Genomic DNA, 26,091 nt, shown 5'->3' on the forward strand with positions numbered 1-26,091 from the left:
TTGTTCCCTCCTATGTATATCTTGCGAAGAGACCATGAGGATAAAATCAGAGAGATTAGAGCCCACACAGAAGCATACCGACAATTTTTTTCCTCGAACAATACGAGACTGGAATAGAAGAGAGAATCGATAGAGGTACTCAAGGTACCCTCCACCACACACCGTCAGGTGGCTTGTGCAGTATGGATGTAGATATAGATGCAGACATGGCTTAGATACAGTCTGGGGGATGTTTTCAGAATGAAATTTTCACTCTGCAGCAGTGTGCGCACTGATATGAAACTTCTTGGCAGACCGAGACTGAGACTCAAACTCGAGTTGGAGACTCAGTGCGGCACACAGTTTTAATCTGAGTCTCGGTCTTGATCTGCCTCAATGAGTTCATTCACCACTAGATTCCAAAATAGAGGGGACAAAACTCCTCCTTGTGGGCAGCCTCTAGTGGTGTTAATTACCATCTTTTCATTCATCATAGTAGCCTCTGCTTTCCTTCCACTAAGCATGGCCCTTGTCCACCTGCATATAGTGGTCCCCAGGTCAGGCACCTCTGCAGCCCTTACCATGGAATTAAAGATCATGTTACTGAAGGCCCCCTCGATATCCAGGAAGATGCAGAGGGCTATTTCTTGTAAATGAAGTGCTTTCTCCACCTTTCCAGTGAGTTGGTGGAGAGCTGACTCACATGATTTACCTTGTTGATATGCGTGTTGGTTTGAATGTAGAGGTGCCTTACTAGCCTCCTCTCCCTAACATATACATTAACTAGTTTTTCCAATGTTATGAGAATGGAGGAGGACAGACGGATTGGTCTCATATCCTTGGCCTTGGTATGATAAATTCTCCCTGGCTTTGGAATGAAGGCAACCTTCACTACTGTCCAAGCATTAGGAATGATTCCTACTTTTAGGCTAACCCTAAAAACCAGCCTAGGACTCTTATGAGAGTCTCTCCTGCTTGTTGCAGGAGAGCTGCAAAGATTCCGTCTGGGCCAGGTGACTTAAATGGTTGAAATGTTCCCACCACCCATTGGATTTTATTGAAGTTCGCACACTCCTTGGCAGATTCCCAGTACTCTCTTTGAGTGCCTGAGACCCATTGTCTCTCTGGGATCACATTCTGGACTGTGTTGTTTGGCAGAGCATACTGAGAAAAGTGAGTTTTGAGGAACAGTTTCAGAATCTCATGTGCTGTCTTTGTATAGTCCCACCATCCGTCCTCAACGTACCTCCTGGTTTGGTTGGTACTCTAGTGAGAATTTTGTGAAGTCTGGCTTGTGCAGCCATGCTCTCCACTCCCTCACAGAATGCCTTCCAGGATACCTTCTTTGCTTGTTTGATTGCAAGATTAGTTGACAAGTGCCTCACGATATTTAGCCCATTGTTCTTTATGTCTCGCAATATTTAACAGTCTCTATACCTGTGTTCTTTACATTTCTAAGTTGTTATTCCACCAAGGCACACTTCTATTTGTGCACTTCTTAGTGATTGTGTAGTTGTCATGTTATGAGGTCACTATGGCACAGGTAACAGCCTCTGCTACTTTCTCAAATTCTACTGGATTCCTTATTGTGGTTTTAATTTCCGATAAGCCTAAATCAATGTCCCTCGTATATGTCTCCCAGTCTGTTTTCCTGGGATTCCTGTAGGTCATGATTCCCATTTCAAGCTTGAATTTAATGTACATGTGGTCCAATGAGGATGGCTTCAACACCACATGCCATTGTTTGTCATAGCTGCCCATCATCATGGAACTAAAGGTTATGCCAATTACTTCTTCCCAGGCAGTGACTCAGGGCAGCAGAGAAAGCTTTGTTGTGCTGCAGATCAATCTGCAGCACCTCCAGTCTCCATCTTGCCTTCAGGGACTTCTCTGACCTCCACTGCCATGGTTCGTCCTTCTGGTGCATCACTCTTCAATCTTATGTTTCTTCTGTTGGGACTTTTGGGTTCTGGGCCCCTATTTTCCTTGAACAGTGTCTCAGGAGAGTCTTCCTTAAGGATCTTTGGTACCCATATTGATATCTTTGCAGTCTTAAGTAGCTCCGCTGCCGTCTTAACCACCAGCTTCGCATCTTTCCACTGGGATATCATGGGCACCTTGTCCTTGAGCCATTCCACTGTCACTGACAAAAATGGGGGCACCACTGTCTAGATAGACCCTCCTGAAGTTGGGTCTAGGGCTAGTGTCCCCTCCCCCCCCTTCCCCCCCCCCCCCCCACATCTTTTCAAAGGGGGCCATCTGTACTAATTCATCCTGCTGCGAGGTGATGGCCACTAGTGGATAGCCTTCCTGGATCACTGCCATCCTAAAAACTGAGACTGCAGTGCTATAGATCTGTTTCCCCACTTCTTGCCTTGGTTTTTTCTGAACTCACTTATCCATGGAGGAGGGAGTCTTTGATTCCTCCCTTATCCACTTGCTACCTGTTTTTGATGTAGTGAGGGTCTGCTTATCCCCTTCAACCTGAGACAGTTTCTTCCTGGAGGTCTTAGGTTTAAGTCCCTTTAATTCCCTCCACTTGTCTTTAGGAAGCCAAGTTTTGTGTCATTTACTTCAGGGAACATGTGGATTGAAGTATCATCATACCACAAACTTTCATAATGAGCAATCCATTCATTCTCTCCTATATTTTTAACAAATAGATGATCCTTTTCTTGTCTGTGTAGTTATTTCATCAATTTGTAAGTGATAGTTTGTCTGCCACGTAAGTTGCACTCTATATTGCTAATAAAGCATTCTCATGATTCTGTGTGCACTTTCTGAGTTATGAATTTTGCGTTATTTCTCTTCTCTTTATATTCATTATACTTTTCATTATTGGGGTTGTTTATGTAGGTCTTGAAAGCTTCATATTTTCCTTTAATTGCTTTTTTTAGATCTGGTGTCCAACACTTTACTACTATACATTTCTTGAATTTCCTTATCTTCCCCATAACCTCATTAGCTATTCCTGATGAGACTGTTTTTAAGTTTTTCCATTCTTCTTTCAAGTCTTTTCCCATTTCTAAGTTTGCTAATGTTTTAGTCAACCATTTTTGATAGAGATCTCCTATGCTGCTATCTTCTAAAAGGTAAGCATTAAGAACTTGTTCTTCTTTTTGATTCTTAACTGTTTTCTTTGGTTTTCTCCATTTTGTGTGGATGTCAATAATCAACAGCAATAAGTAGTGATCCAAGCCAATATTTACTCCTCAATAAACTCTGGTAACTCAAACATGATCAGGAAATTCCTCTTTTATTGTTATACACTCCTGGAAATTGAAATAAGAACACCATGAATTCATTGTCCCAGGAAGGGGAAACTTTATTGACACATTCCTGGGGTCAGATACATCACATGATCACACTGACAGAACCGTAGGCACATAGACACAGGCAACAGAGCATGCACAATGTCGGCACTACTACAGTGTATATCCACCTTTCGCAGCAATGCAGGCTGCTATTCTCCCATGGAGACGACCGTAGATGCTGGATGTAGTCCTGTGGAACGGCTTGCCATGCCATTTCCACCTGGCGCCTCAGTTGGACCAGCGTTCGTGCTGGAGGTGCAGACCGCGTGAGATGACGCTTCATCCAGTCCCAAACATGCTCAATGGGGGAAAGATCCGGAGATCTTGCTGGCCAGGGTAGTTGACTTACACCTTCTAGAGCACGTTGGGTGGCACGGGATACATGCGGACGTGCATTGTCCTGTTGAAACAGCAAGTTCCCTTGCCGGTCTAGGAATGGTAGAACGATGGGTTCGATGACGGTTTGGATGTAGAGTGCACTATTCAGTGTCCCCTCGACGATCACCAGAGGTGTACGGCCAGTGTAGGAGATCGCTCCCCACACCATGATGCCGGGTGTTGGCCCTGTGTGCCTCGGTCATATGCAGTTGTGATTGTGGCGCTCACCTGCACAGCGCCAAACACGCATACGACCATCATTGCCACCAAGGCAGAAGCGACTCTCATCGCTGAAGAAGACACGTCCTCATTCGTCCCTCCATTCACGCCTGTCGCGACACCACTGGAGGCGGGCTGCACGATGTTGGGGCGTGAGCGGAAGACGGCCTAACGGTGTGCGGGACCATAGCCCAGCTTCATGGAGACGGTTGCGAATGGTCCTCGCCGATATCCCAGGAGCAACAGTGTCCCTAATTTGCAGGGAAGTGGCGGTGCGGTCCCCTACGACACTGCGTAGGATCCTACGGTCTTGGCGTGCATCCGTTCGTCACTGCGGTCCGGTCCCAGGTCGACGGGCACGTGCACCTTCCGCCGACCACTGGCGACAACATCGATGTACTGTGGAGACCTCACGCCCCACGTGTTGAGCAATTCGGCGGTACGTCCACCCGGCCTCCCGCATGCCCACTATACAACCTCGCTCAAAGTCCGTCAACTGCACATACGGTTCACGTCCACGCTGTCACGGTATGCTACCAGTGTTAAAGACTGCGATGGAGCTCCGTATGCCACGGCAAACTGGTTGACACTGACGGCGGCGGTGCACAAATGCTGCGCAGCTAGCCCCATTCGATGGCCAACACCGCGGTTCCTGGTGTGTCCGCTGTGCCGTGCGTGTGATCATTGCTTGTACAGCCCTCTCGCAGTGTCCAGATCAAGTATGGTGGGTCTGACACACCGGTGTCAATGTGTTCTTTTTTGCATTTCCAGGAGTGTATAATCTATAACAGATCTATATCCTCTTGATGACCAGGTAAATTTGTGTCTTTCCTCTTAAAGAAACTATTGTTAAGTCTTAAATGATTAAAGGTACCAAAATCTGAGCATATTTCTGTTTTCATTACATCTATTTTCTCAAAAAGTGCCTACTATTTTTGAAATTGGTATATTTCCAATTCTAGCAAGGGGCTGTCCCATAAGTAAAATCTGCAGTGTTTAAGAGCACTTGTAACTGTTCATAAAAGGCCTTAGACTCATCAGTTTTTCCTACTTCTGGGGCATAAGTTGCTATTATTCTTAGGATTCCTGTTGCACCTTTAATTCCTACTAGCACAGTGTGTTCATTTATGTATTCGTAGTTCAGCATTTTATCTTCCCATTTTCTATATATGTAGGTGGCAACGCCTTTAATTGCTTTTTGTTCCTGCTTTACTCCACTGTAGATCATAATGTAGTCATCTGTATATTTAGTTTCAGATATTTTCTTCTTTGCTTCTGTAATTGCTGAAAAATCTGTTTCCTTTTCTTTCAAATATTTAGCTAGTTTGGCTTCCTTAAGAGCAATTCCCCTATCGTTTCAGGTGGCAAATTTCCAAGCGCCATTAAATAATTCTCTCTTGTTCCTATTTCTTGCCCATGTTGTGTCCTGGTAATCTTGCCTGTTTACAAGATAAGATTGAGTACTGCAACTGCAGTTATTGAGTCTCTGAATGGGGTACTGGTCCATTGCAGGTAAGACTGGATATGGGACTGACATCTCTGAACTTTACCAGCCACAGCTCATAACTCATGTAACGGAGTTTGGTACAGCATTTCCTGTGTACTCAGTGTTATAGTTATATTGCCAATACTTGGTCATCAGAGCCTCATATCCTTGGTGGGGTACATAACTGGCAGAGGAGTTTGACAGTTGGATGAAAGTGTCTGTATATTCACAGCATCATCCTATTAGTACCCTCTCAAAAACACATTGCAGTTAACTATATTTAAAATTTATTATTTGTTTTAGAATGAGTCAAATTTGTATCATTCATATCTACTAACAACATTCATTTCCCTAATGTCTGGCTCTGCCACCTTCTGAAAGATGTGTGATGGTGATTATGTTGCCATTATTGGCATTTCTTCTGCATTGACATCTGCTCCAGAAGCCTGGCAGTGACAAAGAATTTTTTTGAAATATGCAGTTTTGTATGCCCACAAACAACCCATAGTAGCTAACTTACTTATGGTTTATTCTGAAGATAGAGCATTGAGGACAGCAACCTTAAAACCAACAAGTTTCTGGACATATGTTGATGACATCTTTTAAAGCTGACACCCTTAACTGTTTCTTATAACATTTTTATTCCCTTCAGCCTCGCGTTAAGTTTACAGTTACACATGGAGGCTGATGCAAAGCACCAACTGTTGTATGCCCTCATCTACAAACAGAATGACGGCACTATGGGTATAGAATTTACCACAAATCTACACATGCTGACTGGTATCTGCATGCAACTCGTTATTACCCATCATATTAACATAATGAGATCCTTAGGCACTGGTCCGAAGAGATGCATACCATATTGGATGCAGAATGCTTGAAAGAGGAAATTAATTCAACATTTAAATTCTGTATTTAAACAGAATAGCTTCTCTGAGAATCAGATGTGTTGTGCCTTTCAGTTCAGATCATTGCCAGAAGTACAGCAAGATGAACCTAGATTAATTGCTTTTCTACCATATGCTGGGAATGTTTCAGCTAAAAATGGGATAATTTTAAGGAATTTTAATATAAAGACTGTTTCATCTACCAGCCAATATTAATAACCTTTTGGGTTGTGTTAAAGATGATCTGGGGCTAAGAATGTTGGTGTCGATTATATTCCTTGTCACTGTGGTAAATCATACACTGTTCAAACCATTCTTACTGTTGAGCACAGGTATGTGGGACATTGCCACCACACAAGTTTCCAAACATCTAAAAAATCTGCAGTGGTGGAGCATTGCTTAGCCAAGCAACTTGCAATGAAATGCAATAAGAGACAGATGGTTACTGCTACTTCTTGCTTCTAGGATTGTTTTTTCTAGGAAGCCATTGAAATTAGGGTGCATGACAACCTTATTAATAAGGACAAGCTAGTCTCTGAGCAAATTGTGGAACCCCACACTGTCTTTCATTACAATCTGCTCAATTGGCAGAAGAATGATTAGTTACAGCAGTGAACTCCAATTTTTTTGCTGTTCACCAGCAGGGGCTGTTGCTAGTATCTTTAGCAGTGGGGAAAGAACTTACAACAATTATAACATGCACTGAGTGCTCTCTGCTGACTTACATAGGAGTGCTGGCAACAGCATAGCATCATAGCACGTGAAGATAAAGACCAGGTGGACTGCCAAAATATTCTGTCAACTTGATCTGAACCCCTGGCTGGAAATCTGAGAAAAGTATTACAAAGACAGAAATAATTTATGCAGTATTTATATCATATATATGGAAAACAGTCATTTGTAAATTTTTATTACATCACTTTATAATTTTCAACAATTACACATGCAGGCTTTTAAGCCAGTGACTGTCACTGGAGCTGGTTTCAGGAAATCTGTCTCTTCACTCAGGATTCAGAATATGATACGGTATTTCTTTGAAGGCATTAGCCATTCCATAAGAGCAACTGTAGCCCCTTAGACTCTGTACTTAAGGCCTGGATAGAACTTACCAACTTACCCTTCGGAAAGATGAATGTTTTAATTGTAGATACGATACACATTTTCCAACAATGTACATGTAGATGAATATAGTTGGTTTTATTACTGTATGTGACCAGCGAATACAGCTCCTTTTTTAGAATTGCAGGTGTCATTATCAATTAATATTTACATCCAATACAACACTTCATTAATGGTAAAACATTATAAAGTTATATGAAATTACAGTGCCAAACATGATGTTTATCTACTGTGGGCATTAATCTGCTGAACACTCGATACAATGCTTTATAGAGGGACATTTTTTCACATTTTGTTTTATAAATTGTCATTTGACAGTGTCATATATATACAATTACATAGCATTCGTGAGATGCACATTCAGTTTATGAACTGTGAATTAAAACATGAACATGTTATCATAATATTCTTTTATTAACTTGAAGTATGGTACTGGTGATATATTTTTACTTGTCTCTCAAACTTTTTTACACCTGTGACAGATGTCACAGTACTTTAAGTTAGTTGTGTGGTTTCATTTCCATTTGGTAGATTATTTTTTCAGATCTATTAGTGCCATATACATCACATGCTAGTTATCTTGTACACTCAGGCAGTGATTTTTTGAATTTTCTTTTTTTCTCACCATACTAATTTCTTGGTGAACAGTACTATTTACAAGGTAGGCATTCAGGGAAATGGTGGAATGGTACTGTAGTCTTCTAGCTAATCATATAATCTTGTATCTCTTTTTTTATCATGTGCAATATAAAAACAAAAAACAGAAAAAATAGCTAGTTACTGGTATATTGTGTTGAGCAGATCCACTATAGTGAGTATCTGCCACCTCTGCTGTTTGGTGCTACACCACTTATTGGTGGGCTTCTGTGTCTGCTGCTGCCAGAAACTGCTAACACTGAGCTATCAGACACACTACTTGAGGGAGAGAACTTTGGAAAGTAAGTAAATATTATATCCATATACACCTGAAGATGAGATTTTAAAATCCTGAAACTAGTCATGGTTTGAATAAATAATTAACACACTTGAAGCAGATATCTCTAAATTAATTATCATGCCTCTCAGCTGTGGATATCCTACAGACCAAATCTTATGACTGATATACAACTTTGTGAACTGAAGTAGCATATTTATTCTTTGAATGCCCACAGCTGAGTGACTGCAGCTTTATGGAAGATGCCTATATAAGGACAAATGTAGGGCAGATATTTCAAAATATTAAAATATAAAACATAAAACTATTATATTTTATATATAATTGCAAAGGAAAAAGTATATGATAAAGATTCACATTAGGCAAAGATATTATTTTGGTTAACAATTTGTTAACTTTTGTTTAATGGTGCAAATAATGGTTGTATTGTATCTTATGAGACACAAATTTGAGTGTGCACTGGAATTTATAAAATGGCAAGATTTTTTCTGGAAATGGATACTTTTGATACAAAAAATTTTGTAAACTAAACTGTTATTCAGGGAAAATTATCCATGTTTTGGAAACAGAAAATTTAGGGCTGCACAACACTAGCAATGAAATTCTGAAATGATCAAATTCTTAGATATTGACCTTATAGGAACTGATAATTCTGAATAAAGATAGCTTTTGAATTACACATTTTGCAGAAAAGATATGATGATCTTCAGAAAGATGAGAGTGAGGGTTTACAAGAAAGGTATGCCAATCCTAAATCAAATCATTATTAATGGGATTGAATCTCAAAGTGCACATGGGTTTACTGGTTTGTAAACTTTGACTAATAATTTAAATAAAATGTTTCTCAATAAACTGTTCACAGTGTTATCAACAGAACTCTGTAAACTACATACTTAATAATAAAGTTTTACAAAATAAAGGTTGGCTAGTAATTTGGAGCTTTCGTATATACAGCATAAGAGTGCAACATATGGGATAGAGAGGATAAAGACAAATAGTATGTATTTTTTGGAATGAGACTACAGTTAGTAGACTTACTCCACCTTGCTACAATTCAACTTTTTGTGTTTCTTTAATGTGCTGTTGTTCTAAATCATTTTATTTCATTTAAAGTCAGCTCTTATTATTAAATTTTGTTATATATATTACTTATTGTTAACAAATTGTATCATATTGTTCTGCCTTTGATACTGTTAATGAGAGTAGCTACACTGTTATGCACACAATCCAGGTTTTTAATTGCAATAAAGAAAGAAGGGCTAATTTTCTTTCTGATAAGTGCACTTGAAAGCATTCTTCCTGTCAGTATAGAATGCAGACTCTTAAAATTGGGTGTAGTTCAGTGGTACACAAAATTTGTATTACCAGTATGTTTATAGTTAGAATGAAAGAAAGTATTGTTTACTAACAGTACAAGAAGTTGGCATCAGGTTACTGTAAATGCTATACCAAGTGGCCCTTTGTATTCCTTTTGTTAGGAATGAGAATGATACAAATAGTAACATTAGTTTCACTGTATAACCTGATCTATAAAAGTAACAAATGAGAACTTACATGAAAATTTACTGATTTATAATTATGTTACAGGAAACCAAAAAATAAGAAACAGGGAAGTGATAATGACGGATATGTTGGTGACAGTGCACTGTAACGGGAAACAACACGTCATAAGAAGCTGGATTCAGACTTGTCATCAACAATGGTTTTTTTAATATTGTGATTTTATCATGCTGAATTAATGTAATCAAAATGTTTATTTTCTAAATAAAATTTTTAAAATATACAGTTTGTGGTAACCCATTATGGAGAAAATGTGTTTTCTTAGATGCACATCTTACATAGTTAAGGTGGATAATGTGCTGAATATGAGTTGACATTAACCTAGAATTGTTCTGTAAACAATGCTGAATGTTAAACTTGGTGTCATTTTATGTATGACACTTTAAAATTATTAGAGACTGAAAGAAGTCAGATATGGTTCCGCTACTCTTACTGCTTAATTTTGGACTTCAAAAGATCTGGTTATAGGGTTTGCATATAAATTGTGTCAGTAAATCTAGTAAGGAAACAGAATGATATATGAATACATCATTGAGTACAGTAAATTGCACAGAATGAATTTCAATGGTTCATTAAACATTGAACTGCTAAACCTGACAATAACATGTTCCAACAACAGAATTTGAGTACGCTACACAGGTTTGTAATATGATGATCCTCTTCAATGTGTTATCAATTACTTCAGTACAGATATCAGAACTCAGCAAAAAGCGGGGTACTGAGCCTGGTATACTATGTGGATGAGTACTGTGCAGAAGTATGGCTAAATAGCAGCTAAGTGAACAAAATCGATTTTGAACTTAACAACACCATGCACATTATTTTAGGAACCGTTAGCTCTACCCCTAACATGTGGCTACCTGCCCTGAGTCATATACCACCCCAAAAAATGTGACAAGAAGCAGCTTTGGACAGGGAATACAACAAGATTGAAACAAACCCTGAACTACAGGCACACATTGATATACCTGATCTGAGTACCATGGGCCTTCGTTCAAGACATTCTCCTCTTCATTGCAACAGCCTCACAGGGGCTGACATCAACTCTTGGAGAAGAGAATGACTCCAAAATGCCCAACAACTTGCCACCTAATGCCTTGTATTACTGAAGCAGTTCCTGGGTTTAATCAGCCCCACAAGATCTGGTTAACTCTGAACTGATTAAGAACCAGGCATGGGAGATGTGCTGACTCACTCTTCAAATTGGAACTGCTGTCTTCACCAGCATGTGGGTGCTGTGTGCCTAAGCAGACCATCCAACACATCAGAGAAGAATGCAGTGCCAGAGCGTTCAGTGGGCACTTCGAAGAATTCCTCATGGCATCCCAAAAATCCATTGAATATATACAAGGACTAGATGTTTGTCTCTGAATATATGTAATGTAATGTAGAATAACATGATCCAACACAGAAATGTACTTAAATGCCATACACTAATTAAATATGGTTAACAAAATGATTTAAACATTAATGTAACTTTTTTGTGAAAAGATACCTTCACATATTTACGTAATAAGACAGTCTATAAACTACATTCTGCTCAGATATTTAGTTCATCATTCATGAAATCTTCAACTCAGAAGCAGCATCATTGAAACAGAGTATCGTGCAGCTTTCTTTGCTGTGAATCTAGGTTCATACTCGAAATGTTCTTGGCTTTTAGTTTGTCGTAAATTTTCATTCCCATATACATGGGAGTTTGAGCATGTAATTTTAAATGATGAGTAGGTAGCATAAAATTTTCTTTATTTCTTTTATTGTAAGTGTGATCAAAGCAGTTTTCTTTGAATAATTCTAAACTGTTGTATAAAAAAATTATAATATCATAGATATACAGGAAGGGCACTGTTAATAACTTCAGCTTTTTAAATAATGGGTAACATGATTTTCTTGGATGTATAGCACACATTTTTCCAACAATTCTTTTATAAGTGAGTGAAAGTAACTATGGTATGCAATTTTCCTTGAGTCCATGTCAGTGGCATTATTTAAAATTTGCATTGCAAATGCAAAACTACATAGTCTGTTTAATAGATATTCAAAGTGTTTATTCCAGTTTAAATTCTTGTCTAGGTTTATTCCTAAAAATTTCACAGAATCCACTTATTCTATATTTTGATTTTTGTGATTTATTTTAATTTCCTGGGATGTTGAGTGTTTTGTTCTGAATTGGACCACATGGGTTTTTGGGATTTCTAAGGTTAATCCATTGAGATAAGGCCAAGTATTTAAATGATCTTTTGTTTGATGATGCTGATAGTAATAGTTTTCAACTCCTTTCCTTTGATTAATACAGTCGTGTCATCTGCAAATAAGACCAAAGGGGCATTCATATTCATTGATAGGTCATTAATGTAGAATAGAAACAAAATAGTTCTTAGGACAGCACCTTGAAGGACACCTTGTGTTACTGTCTTCCATTTGGAAAAGCAATTTTCTGCATTTGTAGAGATAGCCACTCTTTGTTTACAGATGCATGTTAGTAATTCCAGCCAACAATGTTCTACACATTAGAGTAATAGAAATTATTGTACGGAATAAAGTGAGCAGTCAAGGAGAAAATTTCTCAGTTTGTTTACAAGTTTCACTTTGCTGTCTGTTAGACATTTTATATCACTGGGTAAGTGATTAAACATTTTTGTTGCAGCATTTTGCACATGTTTTTGTACTAAAGACAATGTTAATGTAGAGTAACGAATGTAATTTTTCCTTTGGGTATTGTAATTATGTAAATCGTTGATCCTTTTGAACTGATGTGGATTATTTACAACAAACTTAATGAGGGAATAAATATACTGTGAAGCAGTGTATCTATATCTACATCTACATGGATACTGTGCAAATCACACATAAGTGCTTGGCAAAGGATTCATCAAATCACCTTCACAATAATTCTCTCTTCTTCCATCCTTGAATATCATGTGTACAAAACACACACCTATATTTATCCGCGTGAGCTCTGATTTCCCTTATTTTATTATGGTAATTATTTCTCGCTATGTAGGTTGGCATCAAAAAAATACTTTTGCATTCGGAGGAGAAAGTTGGCAACTGAAATTTCGTGAGGAGATTCTTCCGCAACAGAAGTGCTTTTGTTTTAATGATGTCCACCATAGAACCTGTATCACATCAGTGATACTCTGTCCCATATTTTTCTATAACAAAAAAAATGCTGCACTTCTTTAAACTTTCTCATTGTACTTTTTTAATCCTATCTGGTAAGGATACGACACCATGCAACAGTACTCCAATGGAGGATAGGCAAGTGTAGTGTAAGCTGTCTCTTTAGTAGCTCTGTTACATTTTTTAAGTGTCCTGCTAATAAAATGCAGCCTTTGGTTTACCTTACCAACAACATTTTCTATTTTATTTCCTATTTAAGTTGTTCATAATTGTAATTTCTAGGTATTTAGTTGAATTTATGGCTTTTACATTAGACTGATTTATCATGTAAGCAAAGTTTAATGGGTTTCCTTTAGCATTCATGTGGATGATCTCTCACTTTCTATTATTTAGGATCAATTGCCACAATTTGTTTTGATCCTCTGATGGTTTTAATAGATGATAAATTTCTGCATCATCTGCAAACAACCTAAGACTGCTGCTCAGATTCTCACAAATTATTTATATAGATGAAGAACAGGAGAGAGCCTATAACACTGCCTTACCAGTTACAGCAGTCAGAAAACCCAACTCTGTGAACAGATGTCTCCAAGATGATTGTGGGTGAGCACCACATATTAGCCTTACAGCAAATTTTTGCACAATGATGACTTTCTTTTTGATAGATGAGTTACTCCAGAATATTATTCCATATGACATTATGGAAAGAAAATATGCAAAATACCTAACTTACTGATTTTTTTCGCCCCAAGATTTTCAGTGATTCTAAGTGTGAATGTGGCTGAACTAAGTTGTTTTAAGAGTTCCAAAATGTGCTTTTTCCAATTTAAATTCTCATCAATATGGACACTAAATAATGTTGAAGTTTCCACCCTGTTTATTATGTACTCACCGTGTGTTCCACTTATCATTGGTGTAGTAACAGCAGATATGTATAAATGAATACATTGTGCCTTTTTAAAATTGAGGGTGAGACCATATGCAGAAAACATGTCAATGATACTTTTAAGAACTTGACAATTTCTTATGTTTCTGGATGCATGCTTTGACTGATTGCAATACTAGTGACATCTGCAAAAAGAAATACTTCTGCTTGTATATTAGATGGTTTACATATCCTCTTCAGAGCCAAGAAAAACTTTTGTATTATTTCAAATATTTTTTGATAAGGGCACGTGGATGTCATAAATGAGCATTGTAATGGTAGTTTTTAGTTACTGTTCATCAGGATGGAGATTTACCTATGTCCAGCTGGCCAGACACTGGGTCTCATTGTGACTATTCATGATATATGGCCATGAAATAGATAACACAAAATTGTGTTTTTTTAATTTTTACTTAACATTTAGATACATTATTTACAGAGTGTTGCAAAGGGACAATGCAAGAAAAGCACTTACAGTCATCAATAATCCTGTAATTGTTGTAGGTCATCACAATCAGTTTCCGGTTGTGAAAGTCAAAGAAACATTTTCTCTCATTAGTGATACACAGATGTACTTGCCATCCAGAATACATGAATTTGATTTTAGCTTTGCAGGCCTTGTATCAGCATCTCAGCCATTTATTTTTATCTGTAACTGGGCAGAGAGGAAAATGTCTACTCTCTTTTGCTAACATCTCTGTTTGGAATTTAAATTATCTTTGTGCATTTCCTAGGAGTTACTTCATGAGATTCAGATTCAGATTCAGATTCAGAGTCTGAAGTGTAAATGTCCTGTTGTGCTGCAGTTGCTGCTGAAATCAGGGATTCTCCAATATAAATCTTAAAAGCTACTAGATCGAGGATTTATTTTGTGCTAGCACATAATGCCTGATCCTTTCTGTACTCCGTCCCTGAGTTCACAATCACCAAGTCAATGAAATGGAAGAAGACTCTTATGGGCCATTTCTTTGTGTTGTGGAAATTTGATAGTCAGAAAGCATTCTGTCACATAGATTCACACCTCCCATTTTGTTGTAATCAGAGATACTGTTAGGTTGAGCCTCTCCATTGAATTCTTTCACTTTCGTGTCCCACCTTTTTACTATACTAGTGGGAGAAACACCAGAGAAAGTAGATGCTACTGTAACAGAGCAAACACCAACCCACTTCAGAACTGAAATATTCCCATCTTTTCTGAGGAATTCATCAAAGGAACCTGTACCTCTCTTCATCAGTTCCTTGTCTCCAGTGAGTTTTGATCTGAGACTAGATGGAATACAGCTAGCTAAAATGGTTCCTACTTCATAGATTCCTGTCTTTGGTTTCATCCTGGAAGAACAAAGCACAAATTGAAAGACATCTCATTTATTTATGAAACATTACAAATTCAGTATCTTTTCCTATCTTCAGTACATTTTGAATATGTATCTCAGAAGGCATCAATTGTAGTAAATGAAAATAATGATGTAAAGTTTACAAATTCAGATGAACTGTCATTTCCTGCTTCAGATACACACAAGTCTGTATTTGCAGTAATGTTAAGGAGTTCCTCATCTGAAAAGTCACTCAAATCACTACCCTCTTCTACTACTTTTAGCAGTTCTCTTTTGATTTCAGCTTCTCTGAGTGGTTCATTCATGCCTGTGTTAGTTGGGAAAAAAGATGTGAACTTCTAAAGCTAATTACAGATTAATATTTATTGTCTGTGACGAAGGTTAACGAAATCTTAGAGACAGTAGGTTCCTTGAAATGGCAGGGGGCTAGCCACGTCGCAAGAAGAAAAGACAACAGATGGACGAAGAGGGTAATAGAGTGGAGTCAGAGAGAGCACCAGAGGTCTAGAGGAAGACCACCAGACAGATGGGACAAAGACATCAAGAAGATCACTGGTAACACCTGGCAGAGAACTGCCCAAGACTGTCTCACTTGGAGAAGATTGCTGAAAGCCTACCTGAATCCACGACTCTAAGAGGCCACATCATTTAATGATTGAATTGGCTGATGATGATGATTTATGGGACAGTTACTGTGATCTAATTTCATACATCGCACAAAACAATAAGAAGCACAGACATATTTTACAGTAGATGCTGCGATCACAGAAATTGACCAGTTGAGCTGTGACCATCCGTCCAGCCAGCTGGACTTCATTGTTTACTCTTGTAAATAATGAAGAATTAATGCTTTTAAGTTACTACATAGACTGTAACATAATTTGTTGATCTATTTAGAACAACAACAACAATAAAAAGTAATAACAACAGAAAACTCAGTGTGACATTCATACTTACATTTCCTTCTGGAAGACATTGCAGAGAAGTGGTCAGCAGTGACAGACATGGCACAGTGAGTGGAAAATCTCAATGTAGCCAACAGCAAAAACCAAATATTGCTGACAAAAAAATTGTGGAGAGAGCTAAAATGTCTAGCATACTGGACACACAGTTACAGTGTCGAAAAAACTGTAATTTCACTAAAAGCAGACTAGAGAAGTAACATCTATCTGGCTGGACTCAGGGACTGAAGAGGATATGTGAGGACCAATAATGGACCTAAGATTGAGCCTTGGGGAACTCCATACTTTATTTCTCCTTTGTCAGAGATACGCCCCAATACTATATTGCTGAATTACTGAGTGCAGCTTTGCTCATTCCTTTTGTTAGATATGACATTATCCACTGATTGGCTATAACTTCACTCACATAAAACTTCAATTTATCCAGGAGAATACTGTGATTCACACAGTCAAATGCACAGAAAATACAAACCAATGGCATTTTATTATGTAATCTTTGTAAAATTCAGCGAGTGAATATATAAATGGCATTCTCAGCAGAGCAACCCTTCTGAAACTCAAACTGTTGTTTGCTGCATTTATTATTCTTGCTAAGTTGATATGCTTTTCTAGAATATACCACATTCTCAAACATTTGGAAACTGGTGTCAGCAGTAAAACAGGTTGGTGGATACTGATATTTCTCTTACCACTTTTCTTAAAGAGGGATTTAACAATGGTATATTTCTGTGTCTCTAGAAAAATGCACTAAGTTAATGATGCAGTGCATATTTTGGATAAGATTGGACTTATTATATGGGAATGAATCTTTAATACTCTATTGGAAACACCATCAAATCCAGATGTGCTTTTATTCTTGAGAGAATGTATAATTTTCTTAGTTTTAGAAGGAGAAGTTGGTGATATGATTAAAATTCATGAGAGTTACTTTTTCAACATATTGCTATGATTTTTCTCTTGAGCTGTTTGCCCCTTTGCTTTCTACTGTATTTAAGAAGTGACTATTAAATACATATGCTACCTATGACTCGCCATTTATAGCCCTTCGGTTTAGTTCAGTAGTGGTGTTATCTTGTTCTGTAGCTGGTTGTCCTGTCTCTCATTTCACTACATTGCTTGTAGCTCTAAGTCTGTTATCGGAATTACTGATTTCTGACACTATGTGTATGTTTCTTGATTTTTTAATAACCTTTCTTAGTAATTTTAAGTAGTTTTTGTAGTGTGCAACTACAGCTGGGTCTCTACTTGTTCTTACCAAAAGATGATACTTTAATCCCTTTAGTTATTCATGGTTTTGAATGTGGCAGTTTAGTGTACTTTCTGATTAGCTTATGCAGAAAATTATTTCCAGATAATGATATGAATTTACCTTGGAATAGATTAAACTTAATGTTAACATTTAGTTCATTATAAAATTCATTCAAGGTCATCTCCTGAAAACTATTCTTAAAAAAAATTGTCCTGGAGTCATTAATTATTCTAACTGATTTCCACTGAGGAATACCCATACTGTAAGGCACTATCTTATTTATCCTAAGTAACTCTACATCATGATGAGAGAAAGCATTTGTCACTGGGTAAATAGTTACTTTCTCGCTTTGAGCTTCCCCAAAGAAAACTTATCGATTAGAGTCCTACTGTCTTTACCCACCTGTATTGGAAAATTAATTAGTGAGATCAAACTCCTGGATTGAAATAAGGTTTACATATATTTTTTTCTATCAAAGTCCTTCAGAAGATCTGTGCTGAAGTCACCACAGACTATTAACGGCTTGCTGCTGTCTGACAGATAGCACAGTAAGGAATCCAGATTCCTCATAAATAGTTCAAAATTACCCATTGATGATCTATATATAGTTACAAGTAAAAGTGAACTATTTTTTACTATTAATTCACAAGCACACAATTCTTCATGCTGATCAATACAAAATCTAGTTGTCTCAGTGTTTTTGAAGTTGAGTTCTGTCTTAATATAGGTAAAACTCCTCCAATTCAACTGTGTAATTTTCCAAGTCCTTTGCTCGATGAATGTAAACCAACTGCTAGGTGGATGTCAGACTACACATTCAAACATCAACAGTTCAGACCTCAGTCATAAAAATCTCTCTGTCACTTGCATCATCTTGCTTGTTGTACAGTGACATGTTGATGTGAAAAAAGCCAACTGTACTATGGTTTAGGAAAAGGAGATCAGGGTTTAATAACCTGTTGAAAATGTCATTGCAGATGGTGCACAGTCTTGGAGTGAGAAAAATAATATGCATTTCATTTTCAAAGGTGCCATTCTTTCGCTTGTCTTACGTGATGTATAAAAACAACAATAAATCTCCATGGCTGAATGGAGATTTGAACCACTTTTCTCCATAAAGGGGGGCAGTGTCTTGGCTATGTGTAGTGTTGCAGCCCTCCAGCATCAGCTGTAAGAAAACCAGCTGCTCATGTAACCTGGATGTGATGTAGGTTGCACACTGAGAGGTGCAAGTCCACAATATTGTAGTAAAGGATGCCCACTTTAGTGGATGTTGGAGCTGGAAGTTCTGGTATGTTCTCTGGCAACCCCTTTTGGGGTGTTGCAGTTGGGATGAAGCTGACTGGTACCCACATCATCTGGGATGGAGGCTCAGCAGGTCCCACATGTGGAACAAAAGAGAGAGGTAAACTGGATGGTTCAGGGAGTGGACCTTGCCAAGGCCACAGTTTGTTCACATGTTGATGGCCCTTGATACCATCTGAAGGTTATATTTCTGCCATAGAGTGGCCCAGTGTGAGGAAATGATGGCCAGAATGCTATGTTGATGGCATTTGGAAGAAAAAGGGCGCAAACAGAATCAAGGACAGAAAACCTATGGCAGGCTGTATGATGACGCCAGGGTCAGAATATGATGATGACTGGAAAGTTGTGACCTATTGGACTGTTGTGTAATGGGTTGATTGGTCCTGAGGGATGGAACAGAACAATGCAAAAAACAAAGTGAGAGCTTTTTCCAAGGAGTGATGGTGAGTGAGTTTGGAGAGTTGAGTTTTGAAAGCTTGGATAAAACATTCAGCCAGGCCATTAGAGACAGCATGGGAGGGGGCCATGTGGGTGAGTTTGATGCCACAGGATTCACAGAAGGTGGTAAACTCTGCATATGTGAATGGGGGCCATTGTGAATGACAATCTTCTCTGGGAGTTCTTCAATAGCCAAAGTATGGGATGAGGTAAGGATGGCTTGCCTAGTGGATATGTTGGACATTCAGGAAACATGCAGAAAACCACTGTCTGTGTTGATGAGGGTCAGTCAATAGTAGTCCAAGAAAGGTCTAAAAAGTACAGATGTAAATAGGAACAAGATGCAGACATCCAGCTAAGGGAAAAAGTGATACACCAGAACTGCTCATTTGCTCTTTCAGATTGGGCATGCTCCGATCATGTTGATGTTGGCACCAACCATTTCTCTCCAAGATACCTGCTGGCAGGCCAGGTGCTTCATGAGAAACACACCCCAGTGCCAAAAGTGGAGTAAGGACAAAGTACGCTCCTGGGGAGTGGCTGCGGTGATGACCTTTTGCAACTGCCATCCCCTTGGATAAAGAGGACCCTGCCAAGTGTGGGCAGCTCATGACAGTGATGCCAGCATGCCTGGCCAGTGAGATGTTGAAGAAAGTGATGGTACTGAGGCCAGCTGTAAAGTACCAGCGGAAGAATCTCACTGAGTACTGGGTCCTCCGTGATGTGCAGCATTAAGTGGCAACCTTCAGTGGTGGCATCCAGGTGGAAGAAGATCTCAGGATTGATATCAAAAGATGAGTCCTGTCCCAGAGGCAAGTGGGAGAAATGATCTGCATTAGCATTATGAGTTGTAGACAGGAACTGAATGTTATAATTGGTGCTTGACAAAAACAGGGCCCAAAGTTGAAGATGGTGTGAAACAAGGCCTTGGGATCAGGAAAAAAACCATAATTGCTGAGATTATTTTTCAGTTTAGCTACAATTGTGTTGACCCACACATATATCATCTTGGATACAAAGGTAATGGGATGTTCAACCCCATGAGTGCCATGGGGTAATAGTGCCCACACTCCGTAATTGGAGACATCCGCTGCCTGGCAGAAAGACTTGCTGGGATCCTATGATGCCCAAGTGGTGGGACATAGTAGGGCCTGCTTTATCTCCCAAAATGCTGTGTAAAGCTTTGGCAATGCCCACATTGTGCAGATTGTTGAGCTGACCCAGTGCTGATTTCAGCTGACTAGTGTTAGTAGGGGCAGGGAGGTGCTATATAGCCCCCACACATTGAGTGGTAGGACTGATATCGAGGCCATGAAAACATTGCCGAAGTATTCATATTCAGGCACAAAAAGACAACACTTACCTTTCTTACACTTGATGTTTGCTCACTGAAGAACTGTAAAGAGGACACAGAGGTTATTGGCCAAATCCTGGGTTTTCTTGCTTGCCACCAAGATGTCGTTCAAGTAATTTTTCATACTTGGGAACTGGCGAGTAGGGTGCTGAAAGTAATGCCAAAAGATTGTTGCTGCATGAGCGATACCAAAAGGCAGGGTATTGAATGACTTAAGAGGGCAGCAAAATGACGTCAGGTCAATGTTAGTTGCTGAGGCTCCTGTACCTATATGTAGCCAGATCGAGACATTGAAGGTGTGCACCACGGTGGCCGGCACCTCCCCTATGTGGTGAAGAACTGCCTGGATGCAAGTGACATCCGGAAAGAAGCATGCCTCCTCACACCCCTCTTGTTCTGAGGGGATGCCATTTGTGAAATCCACCAACATTTGGAGCAACGCCTGATACATTATAGTGTTACAAGTAAAACAATAAATGATTAAAATCTTTGACTTCAATATCATCTGTGAGAGGTCTGGTGATCACAAATTTTTGGACAGGCCTAGTTATAGTACTGCTGATGAAATCTTCTCGGGCTTCCATCTGGGTAGCTGCGTCGAAAATCCATGACGTTTTGATGAGTGTCATTCTCATCATCTTCTGGCAATGACTTCACCAGAAGATTATGAGAATGACACTCATTGAAATGTTGCAGATTTTTGACACGGCTACCTGGATGGAAGCCCGAGAAGATTTCATCAACAAAGAAATTTTCTAGACATAATAATGTTATCTTCTGAGCCCTTTATTGACACAGCATAAATTTCACTGTCTTAGTATGTTTTTAGTTCAGTGACACTATGCTGCAGTATATGAAAATTTGTATTCCAGTCTCTGGCTATTACAATACCAGATGCCAAGTTTGTTTTGTTTGCAGATGATACAAACATTTAAATAAACAGAAAATCAAATGTATTCCTAGAGTTATTTGTTAATGAACTTTCCATGCAATTAATAAATGATTCCTAGCCAATTCTTTGTCAATAAACTTCGAAAACACACACACAAGCGTGCTCTCTCTCTCTCTCTCTCTCTCTCTCTCTCTCTCTCTCTCTCTCTCTCTCTCTCTCTCTCTCTCTCTGTCTGTCTGTCTCAAGAGGTTTCCAACCAGTACACACTAAAAATATATCATGCTACAGATCAATGCCATACTACAGGACATATTACGATACACATCAAACAATTACTAGTGAAATATTGTGACTCAGAGACTGAGCATCAAGGTTATGCAAGTATCCTTGTAGCTCAGTATCTGTGTCTTGCATTGAGTGGCTCTCACTATTTCATCAATAACTCTTTGATGTGTATCATAACATTCCCTGTAGTATGACATTGATCTGTAGCATGATATATAAAAAGGAAACCTTATTGTTTTTTGCTTTTCCCTGTGTGATGGTTGAAAACCAAAACCAGTTGGAATAAATGTGTAAAACTCAATATAGCAAAGTTAACATACATTTTCTAAACTATTTATTATCTTTTAAGTTTTTTGATATTTTCTACATGTGTGAGGACCATGTCACTTGGGATCTGTGGAAGACGTGTTAGCATATCTGCTTTTCTTAGCAAATTTATATATTATGTGTTGTTGTTTTCTAACTTATTCTATATGCTGAGGGATCTACTCACTGTGGATCTACTGGAATGGAACATACACCTAATCAAATCTAATCTGTCATAATGTATCTGTCTGTTCTCTTTTAATACACTTAACAGCATGTCAAATTTTTCTAAAAATACTCTGACAATTCCCTTCAGTGATCTTTAACCAAATGGACTGACTGAGCAACTGAGTGACTGATTAATATACACAGTTACACCACGTCTTATGTGTACTTCACGCAGTAACTATACTGTCTATACATGTATATTCCCATGGGCTGTGGCGCATGCAGTGCAGTGAAGTGTTTAGCATTGCTGGCTGGCATGCCACAGGTCATCAGTTCAACCCTGAACATGAGCGGTTATTTGTTGTTTAGTATTTTTCATTTCTGGAAGGTTCTTGACATATATTATGTTTATAAATTCTGGACTATTCAATGTTTGTATACATACAAGCATTCTGGAAGATGTGATGTTTGGGTAAGTAGCTGCACTCTCTACCCAGACGTTCAGTGCTGTTCTAACAGTATGTTAACATCAGTAATAAACATGCTTTCAGTTCTAAGTGTTGTATTGCATTGATGACTCTGCTATCAGGTTAGGACTAGGGTGTGTTTATGATGTGACAATGTTTGATGGACATACCAGGTACTTCAAAACATCTATATCGATATGGCTCCAATTAGGCAATGTAAAAACCAAAGAATTGTGTAGGAAACTGGCTACAGCTGTGAGGTATTCATAGAAAAGCATTTTATTTACCATAAGCTGTATAAATTATATTTACTCTTGACTGTATTCAGTTGTTTCAACCATCATCAGCTGGAAGAAGCATTATATCATCTGTTGGTTTAAAATGTACATTTCTCATGGAAGACACCTCATATATCAAATGTAACAATGACACAAAACTTGGAATGCAACATAACTTGACATTGACAACATCCTGAAAAGCTTATATAAGTTACACGCCCACAACTGACAGTTACAAGGCGACTTTTGGTTTTTTCCAGTTGATGCTCTTTGAAACAGCTGAAACCAGTAATAAATAAATAAATAATCAATGTCATACTTCCCTGGCTTAGATCTCAAATTAAGATTCTTAAAGATGGAAATCCAGTTCGTCCGACTGTGACCAATATGTCATCACCATGCTATAAATAAAATAAATTATGGCATTTTTTTTTTTTTTTTTTTTTTTTTTTTTTTTTTTTTTTTTTTTTTTTTTTGGCCAATCTCCGTTCGCTTAGTATAGAAGCTACGCGAGCGGCAGAAAGTAGACATATGCTGTAGGCTACTGCGCAACTCTCGCACTCCACATTCCACCATTGCCGACTTCGAGGCACCAGTCTGTGTTGCATGGCTGCCGTCATTGTTGCTCCTGCCAAGTGTGAATTACGAAGTGTAATTCAGTTTCTGCAGGCAGAAGGGAATAGCGCAGCAGAAATTCATCGGAGAATGAGTCGAGTGTATGGTGATAACATGACTGATGGTGTTGTGTGTGTATGGTGCCGAAAGTTTAAAGATGATCAAAATGACGTGCATGATAAATGGGGGCCAAAGACACAAGACACAGCCGACCTTGTGGAACGAGTTGACAGAATTGTTAGAGAAAATCGTAGGTTCACCATAACTGCTTTGTCTATGGAAATTCCGGAAGTTTCAAGATCTGTCGTTACTGAATATTTAGGCTACAAAAAACTTTGTGCTCGTTGGGTTCCAAAAATGTTGACGAACACTCCAAAAAGTCACTGAATGGCGTCAGCTTTGAATTTCTTTGACCGTTATCACGATGAAAGAGAGAACCTTTTGGATTCAATTGTTACTGGAGATGAAAATTGGATCCAATACGACACACCGGAAACAAAACAACAATCATAACAATGGATACATCCAAATTCACTGTACAAACCAAAAAAATTAAAACAAACATTCAACAACAGAAAGGTTGTGGCTATCGTTTTTTGCGACCAAAAAGGTGTGTTGCTTGTAGAGTTTATGCACCCTGGAACCATTATCAGTGCAGCTGCTTAGTGTGAAACTTTACGACGTTTGCGGAAAGCCATTCACAACAATCGAGGAGGAATACTGACTTCAGTATTTGTGTTGATCCATGGAAACGCTCGTCCACACACCTGGCACAAGCCAACGGCTCCTTGATCATTTTCAATGGGACACTTTCGATCATCCACCGTACAGTCCTGACCTGGCACCCAGCTACTTTCACCTTTTCCCAGAACTGAAGATGTGGCCAGTAGGGCAATACTTTCAAACCCACGAAGATATTCAAAACAACGTAAATGCTCATTTGAAATCATTGGCGGCAACATTTTTTGAAGAGGGTATGGCAAAGCTCGTCCACAGGAACGATAAATGTCTCAATCTTTTCGGTGATTATGCTGAAAAGTAACCATAAGTGTACAAAACTTTTGGTAATAAAGTAACTGTTTTCTATGAACTTATATTTTATTTATAGTCTATCCGATGTTGCGAAAAAACAGCCCTCGTACATATACCAAATAATGCGACATTAGCAGCCTTGGATGTAAAAAACTGCCGCGTGGGATTAGCAGAGCGGTCTAAGGCGCTGCAGTCATGGACTGTGCTGCTGGTCCTGGTGGAGGTTCGAGTCCTCCTTCGGGCATGGGTGTGTGTGTTTGTCCTTAGGATAATTTAGGTTAGGTAGTGTGTAAGCTTAGGGACTGATGACCTTAGTAGTTAAGTCCCATAAGATTTCACACACATTTGAACTTTTTTTTTGTTAAAAACGCTTTACAGTAATGCCCCAATGAAAGGGACTACTGACATTATTAGACGTAATCTCCTATCCCGTAACAAGATTAGTACTGTAGTGTGTACAGAGTTGACTGAATTTCTAGAATTTGTCTTAGCTTATAATTTCTTTACCTTCAATTACAAAATATATTATCAAAAAGATGAGCTTGGGACGGGTAATAGTCTAGCTGGTACTTTAGTAGATATTCTTATGAACGATTTACAACGTAAATTTTTGCCAAGTTTCCACAGCTAAAAGATAAAACGATTTATTGTAAACAGTATATTAAGGCGATACCAGTGAGGTCAACACATATGCCCAAGCAATAGATGAAGGGCTTATTTCAATAGTGGTACAAGTCCATTGTTGTTCATTCTGAGATACAGAGTCCTAAAGTTAAATGAGCTCTGAAAAATCTGCAGTTGAGATACCAGAAACATTCTAGAATTTGGTTTCTTGCTAGAGATGAACCTTTCTTTCTGTTTGTTTGGACCATTAATTTCAAAAGCATTATAGACAGAAAAGTGGAGGCAATGGACTTGTAGCACTATTGAAATAAACCCTTCAGATAGTATGAATCCAGAAATAGTTGAAAAAGAGGGCTCCATTAACTACCTCGACCTTGACATTGTATTGTATTGTATTGCATTGTATTGTATTGTATTGTATGTTAACCAGGGACCTAGAAACGACGGAGACTGTGCGGCTGGTCCCGGCGGAGGTTCGAGTCCTCCCTCGGGCATGGGTGTGTGTGTTTGTCCTTAGTATAATTTAGGTTAAGTAGTGTGTAAGGTTAGGGACTGATGACCTTAGCAGTTACGTCCCATAAGATTTCACACACAACGACGGAGAGGCTCTGTCCCCACCGCAGCTACAATGGTCCACAACCCCATGAAAATGGCTCTGAGCACTATGGGACTTAACATCTGAGGTCATCAGTCAACTGGAACTTAGAACTACTTGAACCTAACTAACGTTAGGACATCACACACGTTCATTCCCGAGGCAGGATTCGAACCTGCGACCATAGCAGTCGCGCGGTTCCAGACTGAAGCGCCTAGAACCGCTTGGTCACAACGTCCGGCCCACAACCCCACGTCGACTAC

The 26,091-nt window shown here is 38.8% G+C and overlaps 1 protein-coding gene across 1 annotated transcript in view; it reads left to right on the forward strand.

Annotated features, from left to right (window-relative positions):
- The window catches only part of LOC126299195 (organic cation transporter protein-like), a 352,718-nt gene extending 342,619 nt beyond the window's left edge, over window positions 1-10,099 (forward strand). Inside the window, exons 10-11 of the mRNA XM_049990976.1 lie at window positions 8,184-8,320; window positions 9,904-10,099. Of these exons, the coding sequence (XP_049846933.1) occupies window positions 8,184-8,320; window positions 9,904-9,967 (201 nt within the window). The 3' untranslated portion in view covers window positions 9,968-10,099. The remainder of the gene's footprint in view (window positions 1-8,183; window positions 8,321-9,903) is intronic.
- The last annotated feature ends 15,992 nt before the right edge of the window (window positions 10,100-26,091 follow it).

Source organism: Schistocerca gregaria, chromosome X (assembly GCF_023897955.1).
Source record: "Schistocerca gregaria isolate iqSchGreg1 chromosome X, iqSchGreg1.2, whole genome shotgun sequence".
NCBI classification, from domain to species: domain Eukaryota; kingdom Metazoa; phylum Arthropoda; class Insecta; order Orthoptera; family Acrididae; genus Schistocerca; species Schistocerca gregaria.